The 9,805-nt window shown below is 38.2% G+C and overlaps 2 protein-coding genes across 3 annotated transcripts; both read right to left on the bottom strand.

The window, feature by feature from the left end:
- Positions 1–519: 519 nt before the first annotated feature.
- Positions 520–1,935, bottom strand: LOC120258443 (histone deacetylase 19-like). The gene is made up of 3 exons (XM_039265857.1): positions 1,402–1,935; positions 869–1,306; positions 520–791 (listed from the first exon to the last, which is right to left on the bottom strand). The coding sequence occupies exons 1-3, from the start codon at positions 1,933–1,935 to the stop codon at positions 537–539; spliced, it is 1,227 nt and encodes a 408-aa protein (XP_039121791.1). The 3' UTR covers positions 520–536.
- A 689-nt stretch (positions 1,936–2,624) lies between these two features.
- On the bottom strand, positions 2,625–9,781 carry LOC120258060 (probable protein phosphatase 2C 6). 2 transcript variants are annotated; one of them, XM_039265399.1, is made up of 6 exons: positions 9,623–9,781; positions 8,381–9,331; positions 7,908–8,291; positions 7,713–7,818; positions 3,234–3,581; positions 2,625–2,992 (listed from the first exon to the last, which is right to left on the bottom strand). In XM_039265399.1, exons 2-5 carry the CDS (start codon positions 9,140–9,142, stop codon positions 3,238–3,240), a joined length of 1,596 nt encoding a protein of 531 aa, XP_039121333.1. In that variant the 5' UTR covers positions 9,143–9,331; positions 9,623–9,781; the 3' UTR covers positions 2,625–2,992; positions 3,234–3,237. The 2 variants fall into 2 exon arrangements, with proteins under 2 accessions (XP_039121333.1, XP_039121334.1); XM_039265400.1 differs by having other exon boundaries at positions 2,625–2,963.
- Between the last annotated feature and the right edge of the window lie 24 nt (positions 9,782–9,805).

The raw sequence follows: 9,805 nt of genomic DNA, 5'->3' as shown, positions 1-9,805 counted from the left end.
AGAGTCCTAATTCAATTAGGAAAAAGTGAATGCACAACTATTATTTATGAAAACGATTTAATATTACCTTGTATTAACTTATTAGAAATTTAATTTTGATTTCAATTTTTAATTGTCTTTTTTTTTTTAAATTTAAGAGAATTATTTGTGATAGTCCAACAATCAGTGCGCCAACATCAAAGTATAACATCATACTCTTTTAGTTTTAAATTTTTTTTATAATTTTATGAAAAAAATTTCTTTATATTCAAATGGTACTAACAACCTTTTAGCTTATTAGTACTAGATCACTTGTGGTAAGATTTTCATTTCGGGACCAGAGATTAGGGATCTACTCAAGGTGAAGGCACAATATTGTTGAGATTGAGGACATTATTGCATGTCTCTTACTATTAACTTCAAATAAGAGTGTTTAAAAAAAAAATCTCTGAAATAGAAACAACTAAAACACAAATATCCCTAACCTTAAATTTGTGGTATATATACTATATTTAATATAAGAAAATAAGTTCTCCCAAATATATATATATATATATCTAACAAGTTTCATTTAAAGTGTCCTCCAAGTCAGCATCTGGTGGTCTCTCATGAAACTGAACACTGGGAGCATGCTGCAGTTTTGACAAGTTATCCAAAACTCTTGCTTTGACTCTCTCCAAATCAGCCGGATAGTTCTTGTCCTCAAATGTTTTTGCTGGTGGATCATGAAGAGTGTAATTGGGCCCAAAATACTCGCTATAGTCATTACGTGGAAGCTTGTTGTCCAGCTCAACTCCAACAGCAACTCCTGTCTACACATCCAACAAAATAAAAAACAAAAAATTCAAATATATATATATATAAAATAAATAAATAAATAAATAAATACCTCGTAGCACCAGCATCTTGGAACATTCCTGAGAGTATAGCCACCACCACCAAGGAGCAAAAGAGGGACGTTAAAGGACCTCAAGAACTTGACACACTCTCCATGACCTTTAATGGTGAGATTAAAGAAGCCAAGCTTGTCACCAGCCAAAGAGTCAGCACCGCACTGTAAAACCACAGCCTCAGGCTGGTAAACCTCCATCACTTTAGAGACAATAGGCTTGAACAGAGTGTGATAGTTGTCATCAGTGATGCCACGTTCCATTGGAACATTCACAGCATAGTACTTTCCCTTCTTGTGGCCAATGTCATTGACATGGCCAGTGCCGGGGAAGAGGTCTCTCTGGTGAAAGGACAACGTCATTACTCTGTCCGTCGTGTAGAAAGCTTCTTCTACACCGTCACCGTGGTGTACGTCTATGTCTACGTACAACACCCGCTGTCACAAGTCACAACCATGCATGAATGCATGCAATATTAATAAGGTACATATATATATATATATATATAATTAAAAAACAAGAAGAAGCAGACCTGATGGTGTTTGAGGAGCTCAAGAATGGCAAGAACGATGTCATTGACATAGCAAAAGCCGGAGGCGGAAGCGCACTTGGCATGGTGCAGACCACCGGACCAATTGATGGCGATGTCACAGCTGTGTTTGTTGAGACCGGTGGCGGCGGAGATGGATCCTCCGGCGTAAGTTAAGCAGAAGTCATAGAGATGATTGATGACAGGACAATCTTCAAGCAAGTTGAACCTAGTGCAGAGGTCGGCGTAGTCGTCGGTAGTCTCAGGTGTGATGCGTCTCAAGAAGTGGATGTAATCATCGGAGTGGAAACCACAGAGTTGAGGGAAAGTGGCTTTTCTGGGTTTGATGAGCTGCATTTTCTTCAAGAGTGAGTAGTTTTGGAGGAGGTTGTGAGCCATGGTGATCCGGTGAGGTTTCATCAAGTGATTTACACCGTAGTAGTAGTCTCCGATCTCTTTGTTGTAGTAGTATGCCACTTTTCTCTTCTTGCCGTCGGAGCTGGAGGGCAGCGAGTTGCCGCCGGTGTCCATCGCCATGCTTCTTCTTCTTTTTCTTATTAATTATTAGGGTTAGGGTTAGGGTTAGGGTTAGGGTTAGTTTTCCCAAGTAACATGAAGAACAAGAGCTTTCTTATTTATTTATTTATTTTTGTTCAACACTGAATTTTAGTATGATTTATGGTTAGAGTAATCAAAAGAAAATAGTGAGATTCAAAGTAATGCAAGTTAATCTGCAAAATTTTGTGCTGGTCTTTGGGAAAATTGGAAAATCTTATATTACGAAACCTAGGCATAATCTGACACTTGAATTGGAATTTACGGATAACTATAAATTCTAAAATTGGCCTTGGATTGGAATTTATTTTATTATTATGGTGTACCATAAAATTTGAAATTATTAGATAATGACAAATTGAATCATTTTACAATAATTGCAATAAACAATTTAAAACTGACCTTAAGATAAAAAATGATTATCTCACACTTAACTAAAGATTTAAATAGGCTGATCCAGTACGTTGAATTTAAGGGCTTTTCTTCTTCCTCTTGTGATATTGATAGCCTGATTAATTTCACTAATAAAATTTCTGCGAAGCATCCTGATTCCTGAACAATCCATCATAAGAAAACTACACTTCAAAAAGGACGTCGGGAAAAAAAGGTCCCCTCCTCGATCCATGAATATGACAAAGAGCTCAATAATAAATTAAAAACAAGCAAGAACCTTTACCAATCAAAGGAAACATATTAACATACATTGAAGGTTTCTTTCTCCATACAAAGAAACAAGTATACAAACAACATAAAATTCCCTTCAGATGGTTTACAGAAAAAATATATACATGAGAGCCAGTGACTTCGATACAGAAAAATAGAGAAATAGAACTCAATTACTGTATGAATCCCTCCGGCATTTGATCATCCAAGTTATTATAGAGTTAAACAGGTAAGAGAAGCATGAGGGTAGAATGAACTCAAAATAATACCTCAAAGAGCCTTGGAACTTGTGTGGAGAAGCTCTAACAATCCCCAGCATTGCATCTTCATTTCCCCACCAGTTATGCCTGCAATAGCTCAACTTTACAATGCCCAGCTACACAGCCCCAGGTGAGCAAAAAGAAATTACATAGTTTCAGTGACCAGGATCATAAAAGTACTGTATTTTAGCATGAAAAAAGATCCTACAGCACAAACAGGGCAGCATATGATTTTCGGACAACCCTCAAGGCCCAAACAGGAAAAATAACAGATGGGTGATATTAATTGTGAAAAAGTAAAAGATAAGTTGAAGTTTGATATCATACAGTTTCCTAGTCCAACTCATGACCACTTACCATGTCAAGCTTTACTCTTGAACTTCCTCTGGGCTTTCAAGTCCACTACGATGACCGAGATGTTATCCTTGCTTCCCTTCTGGATGGCAAGTTTGGAAAGGTAGTCAGCAGCTGCTTGAGCAGCAGGATCAGCTTCCTCGCCTCTTTGGATGAGACATGGTGTGGCAGTGGCACCATTCTTCTTGTGCCAGAGCAGAATCCGTCTGCGGGCTGCATCACATGCTTCCTCATTGGACATGACATCCCATAAGCCGTCACTAGCTAGAATTAGACATTCGTCTTCCCTTGCTCTTTGAACAACTGTGACTTCTGGGTCAGGAATGATCCATGGTTTCAGATACCTGTCCCCTGAATGAAGACAATATCTAAGGTCACTAATTACATAAAAGTTTGATCATAACAATTAGCATGTGTAGTTTAAACAGTACTTGCACTGTCAATTTGATGAGATCATGGGAATGATCATGGCATGGCAATGTAGTTTCGAAACATATCAAATGACGACTTTTTAGTTTCATCTATGGCTTGGCAGCATTATCAGATGGTGTGTGCTTGATTAGAGGCAGCAATGGTAGTTGTAGCTTAACATGATATTCAACTGCATGCCAGGTATTTCAATTATGAAATAAAAGAATTGAAAATATCCTTTCATAAAAGCATCAAACTGTCTGTAATCTTGCATTCTAATCTTTGTTTTCTGATGAAAGATATTCCTTATCCGTTGAAAATTATGCAGCAACACATATTTACTAGTTATTAGCAGTTCAGCTAACAGGTAAACTTTCAAACCACATAAGAGTATGTTTCGCTAGGCTATAAATATTAGGCAGATTCATGTACAGCCAGCTGCTCTGAGCTTCTATCATATAGCATCATATTATCATATGGCTATTGAGGCACTCTGCTTGCAGCCAATGCATCTATGAAAACCTCATATGCACCAAAAATTGATATGCCTAAACAATAGGCTTAACTATTGCACGTTGTTTTCAAAGTACCATTTTCAGATGGTATTATGCCAGAAAACTCAATGTTTATAATCTTTTACCCTATCATATCACAAAAACTAAATATGGCCAGTCATAAATCCTGAAAAAATAATTCTAGCATTGACATGAAGATTCACTTGACCGGAAGATACCTTATCTGTTGCCTAGTTTTATTTATCAAGTTTTTTGTAATAACGATAAAAAGGGCAATAAGAAAAATGGTCTGCTTAAAGGTCAAAAGGGGTTTAAGACAATATATATCCCTAGAAAGCACATGTAATACCATTTTTGCAATAATTTAAAAACTGTATGAAATAAATTTGAAAAATAAAGAGTAAGAACAGAAAGGACATGTAACGATCAGATTGCTCAAGATAAAATTGAAATGGCATTTACACATTCAAAATTTTCATGAACATTACACAAAATGAAAGGTTAATTAATTAATTGGCATAAATGTAAAAAGCACGCAGAAGGTCAGGTTTTTCTAGCCTCGAGGGGGATTCAGGCAACATGTCACACTGTAAACAAACTGAAATTGTGTAAACTAGTTCAAACTTGAGCAAAACTAAATTTTGTCATGAGATTAGACCATTGATCTGACTGGCATCGAACAAAGATAAAGTCCAAATGATAGCAACTATATTCAATGCCTCTCAGATTTGAATAACTAACAAAAGCCCAAATTGATATGTCACTCTAAACCACCGAGGTGAGAAAGTAAATATCTTTAGTTTATAAATTTATGGCAAATACACTACTCTTAATAGGATATTACTAAATCAAAGCCATATTAAGCCACTCACAAGCTATCTTGATTCCAGTTCAAATGGGATTTCAAGGGATCAGGCATCAAAAACGAATGTTGGCCGGAAAAGCTTCTGAACTCAGAGCTTTTCTTACGTCGGTAATTGCCAAGAAAGGGAGCCTTCTGCCAACTGCCTCCCAGAATGGAATATGCAAAATAAATAGATGGTTCAAGTAAATCCTTATCTATGTTATGTTCACTGTTCAGTTAAGATGCTTACTAGCATCTTCTATTCATATAAGTTTTTAGTTCTCTCCATACTACAACTCTTGTTAAGCAATTAGCCTCCCGAAATCAGAGACCAATTAACAACGAGATTGGCACCCATCTCAAAATTTGTACTAAAGTGTTCAATTTCAATCATAACATCTTCAGCATCTTTCAATTCCTCCAAATTAAGTGTCACATTAGAGCACTCATGTTCCCTAGATATCGCTTTCGACCAAAATCCACATAAGAGTTATCCTTTAGAACCAACTTGACTGTTGAATTGGTGTGAACAAAAACAAGCTGAAGTACTAGGAGAGAATTTATAACTTTGCGGTAAAACACATAATCAAACTAAGATATTATAAATGCTCACCTTCACCACCAATTCCACGCTTGGATGTGATCTACATATAATTCCAAATTATTTACATTTACTCACTTCATATTTCTTCACTCCAGGAATTTAAGTAAAGGCTAGTTGTTTTCAATCAAAGAGGATGCTAGAAAACTTTTATTTGGGTTGAGTTTACTTAATTATTAATATCAATAGATGTTCATAATTATTAATTTAAAAAATATATTTATTTAAATAATTAAATCTTCTAAGATAATTGTGGCTGGGATAAACCATATCCCTAAATCAGCAAAAGTATCACTTTGAACAAGATGATCGCCATCTAGAATAACCCAATATTAGAATGAGGCTTTGTAAAATAATGAACATAGTCACCTCTTAGCTCACACCCTCACTTATAATACCAACCAAAGAAGAGATAATGGCTCTAGATATTTCCAAAGTTTTCCTTCCCCACATTCAAAAAACAAAGAAAAGGACCAAAATAACAACTATTCATCATTCTGGGATTTCGACTTTTGTCTCATGGCATGATTTATAATTGATCAAAATTTAAAAAAAAAAAAAGAAAAAAGTTATCATTCACTTATGATGCATATAAAGTACTCTTTGATCATGAAAGGAGCATTAGCTCAATTGATTAAAAAAGAAAGCTTATTATCCGCATTTAAATCAAGTATATTTGGATGCACAATCAAAATCAACTTTGCCTGTCATTATTGACAAATATTTCTAATCTAATTAACAGAAGGTGTGACAGTCATTAGGAAGAGCAAATCATCCATGCTACCACAAAAACACCAAATGAAATCATTTGGTTAACATCCGGCACACCTATATTGTGCAGAGCTGAAAACTGTGATGATTTGAATACCCATCAAAGTTAAGAATGCAGAAATAGAATGTTTTGGATGGTGGATAACTGGGAAAAGGATCTACTTTTTATATTATACTTGTAGGAGAAGAAGGTAAAAAAAGAGATAAGGTATAGAATCATTAAAGACAGCCACATAAAATTTATATGATAACTAGGAAAGGCTGCTACCATTAACAAACACCTAAAGGAAGAGAGTTCAGGGCACATGCACAAGTAAGCAAATGACATCCAACATGTCGATATTGGGCAGCAGTATAGTGTTACTGCAGAATGAATAGAGGATAAAGGAAATTCCTTTAGATATAAGACTAATGCAAGCACCAAAATAAAACAAAACAAAAGAGAAATATTACATTTTAATTGTCAAATATTAATGGTTAGCCAAAGATGGCTAAATGAGAGCGACATCTTTTTTATATTTCAAGAAAGCCAATATATTGCAATTAAAACATGAAGCAGCCCGATTTTCCACAGAGGACATGTATGACTACTGCCTAAAGCCCCATGATATGCTTGATATGACAACAAAACTAAAATACAGGTCCACAGATATAATAATATCTGTCTTAGGTTCTCATCCTCTAGATATCTACAATATTCCTGTCATTCTCAAATTCATATCAAATTGCCACCAAATCACCTAAATTTTAATTTTGATTTTCAAAGGCACAATTCGAATAGCAAAATTACAAACTCTATATTAAACTTATCTCAAAGGAGATTGTTGTCACTTGAACTTCTTGGAAGGCAGACTTCTCATCCAGCCTATATCTACAGTGACCACTCAGTTAAAATATAATCACAAACATATCTGAAAGGCTTTTAATGCACCCACCACCCTTTCTCAAATTCAATAGATACCTTAAATTTTCTCATTTTAACATCTTTTTCCAAACAGCAACCAGGTGATCAACCCTTATTTCACAGGAGTTACCCAAATATGTTATAGAGTTCATTGTTAGTACAACACATGTGCAGAGATCTTGCAACACTAAAACAAACGCCATCCCACTCTGTTGTCAGCATATTAAACTTGATCACAAATTCACTTTTCATTGAAATAAGCTACATTTCCTCTCCCCTAGGAAAAAGCACACACTTGGTATATGCAAATTCACATCCGTGCTTAAATAAAATGACACTTAAATGGGAAATCATAAGCATCAACATGGCTCACAATTCAGCAATTACTCACTCTACTAATGTTAAATTGTTCCCACAAGAGGAGAAGGATATATACCAATTGATCTTGACATTGCAAGGACTCCAAAGACACGGTATCCATTCCACTGAATAACCTTGCCTCCCCCAGCTTCAATTCTAGCATACTCGTCATCCCTGTTCGGCTGAAGCATAAAGAAGGAAATGGTCACTCATAGGAGGTATTGTTTTCATTCATCAGCTACACAAACCAAACCTCATAAGCAGGCCTTACTTTATGATCGACAGATAAAGCTACAGGCTGTTTCCCACGACAGAGGACTGCCCTAGAGTCCCCACAATTTGCAATGACAATGTGAGATGAACAAATAACAGCAACCACAGCAGTAGATCCCACAGTCTCTGGCGCAACAGGTTCTGATATACCAGCAGGATCCAGACTGGTACTGATTTCCCCAGATACATCACTTGTACCTCCGGAAGCACCTCTACTAACTTTCCCACCAACCTCATCATCAACCTTCAGAAAACAACTGATGAAGGCCTTCTCCCATTGTTTCTGCCAATCATCCCTGCTGGTTCCTCCAGTGCTCGCTCTTATATTTCTCAACTCTTCAACCAATGCCAGATGTACACGCTCTCGGCAATAGTTAGCAACCTGCAATGAAAGTGGATCCCATACAGAGCTTGAAACCTAATGAAATTTTCTGGAACTGCAAAGCACAAATCAAGCATACAGAGGCAAACCTGAGCTCCACCATGCCCATCATAAACTCCAAAGAAATGACCAGGCAGAGATATCAAATCAGCGTTGATGCCATCTACAACAAGGTCAGCAGGTAGCATCGTCATCGGAATATCAAAGAACTGGGGCACAGCCACCACCGCATCTTCCATTTCCGGTCTTCTCCCGCAGATTGAAATGGATCCCCACAGTGGCACATAATCCCGCAAAAGCACACTCCGTCCACCAGTCCCACTGTTCTGGTTTCCCTGGACAGTTGGCTCACCAATTGACAACACTCTGGAAACAGAATCCTCAGCAGACAAAGGCAGCACATTAACTGCCAAATCTCCCAACGGCGGCCCAGGAATGGTATCACCAACAGCGCCAATATTTTTCACGACATCAGCGGAACTCAACGTTCCAGAGTCAAAAACAACATCCAGGCCCGACGAGTCCTCCATAGCACTGGCAATACTACTACAATCGCTAACCATAGAGCAAGAGCTCCCGGCCGAAAGCTCCGTCTCCGGCTCTGGCCCAATAGACAGCACCTCATCATCATCACTTGCGGGCAAAGTCCGTACTTCAAGATCATCTCCGGTCCCATCTTCCTCCGCCACAGCGTCCGCCGGAACTCCCCGCTGTTCCTCAATGGCCATCGGATCAGACATCACACTGGCAGTATCAGTCATCAGTTTGAGTCTCGTGATCTCCATCGGATTATCACAGAGAGGGCTGCCAATCCTTAACGGCAGGGTCACAGCAGGCGCCATCTCCTCCATCAACTCCAAACCCTAAACAGATCCTCATTGCTCAGCAAATCCCTTCTCTTCCTCCTCCTCCTCATGACTCCGAAATACTCCCCCGGCGCGGCTCACGGGTTCCGCGCGCCTTCCCATCCCCCAAATCCCCTCTCCCAAGGGTTTCACCACAGTCCCAGATCAAGCTTTTCAACACCCCAAACCCAGCCCCTGTTCCACCAAAAATCCACGGCAAAGAACGACAAAACCCATCAAAAAGGAGATCAAGAGTAGGTGAAAAGCTGGAAGAACCTCGGATCACAGGAAAACCCACCGAAAGGTTCCCTGAATCTCAAGGAACCCCTCTCAGCCTCAACAACACTATCCACTACCCAAAAAATACCACAAAAAACACAAAATATATTTTAAAAAAAAAACCACCGCCATGAAAGCACAGAAAGCAACATCCACTGCGATAATGGCGCAGATTGAGACAAAGACGGAGATGCAATTAGGGCTTACCAGGGATCGAAGGGCAGAAGAAGAAGGGAGAAGGAGATGATTTCTCGTTTCTTTATCTGAATCTATTATCTCTTTTGTTTGGCTGGAGGTTGATCGAAGGAGAGCTCTACAGAGTGTGTGTGTGCGCGCGCCTGAAGAGAGAGAGAGAAAGTAAACACGTGTCGTAAAAAGACGGGTTCAAAC

Source organism: Dioscorea cayenensis, chromosome 4, assembly GCF_009730915.1.
Source record: "Dioscorea cayenensis subsp. rotundata cultivar TDr96_F1 chromosome 4, TDr96_F1_v2_PseudoChromosome.rev07_lg8_w22 25.fasta, whole genome shotgun sequence".
Classification (NCBI taxonomy): Eukaryota; Viridiplantae; Streptophyta; class Magnoliopsida; order Dioscoreales; family Dioscoreaceae; genus Dioscorea; species Dioscorea cayenensis.
Note: the sequence above shows the minus strand (reverse complement) of the source record. Positions and strands in the feature narration are given on the sequence as shown.

Bases quoted from the DNA above. Each gene is read 5' to 3' on its own strand.
- LOC120258443 (XM_039265857.1), bottom strand. From the start codon at position 1,935: ATGGCGATGGACACCGGCGGCAACTCGCTGCCCTCCAGCTCCGACGGC. The intron at 1,307-1,401 runs GTCTGCTTCTTC...GACTTGTGACAG, and splicing joins AGCTCCTCAAACACCATCAG to CGGGTGTTGTACGTAGACAT. The intron at 792-868 runs GTATTTATTTAT...TTGGATGTGTAG, and splicing joins CAAGATGCTGGTGCTACGAG to ACAGGAGTTGCTGTTGGAGT.
- LOC120258060 (XM_039265399.1), bottom strand. From the start codon at position 9,142: ATGGAGGAGATGGCGCCTGCTGTGACCCTGCCGTTAAGGATTGGCAGC. The intron at 8,292-8,380 runs GTTTGCCTCTGT...CTTTCATTGCAG, and splicing joins ATGGGCATGGTGGAGCTCAG to GTTGCTAACTATTGCCGAGA. The intron at 7,819-7,907 runs GTAAGGCCTGCT...TTTATGCTTCAG, and splicing joins CTTTATCTGTCGATCATAAA to CCGAACAGGGATGACGAGTA.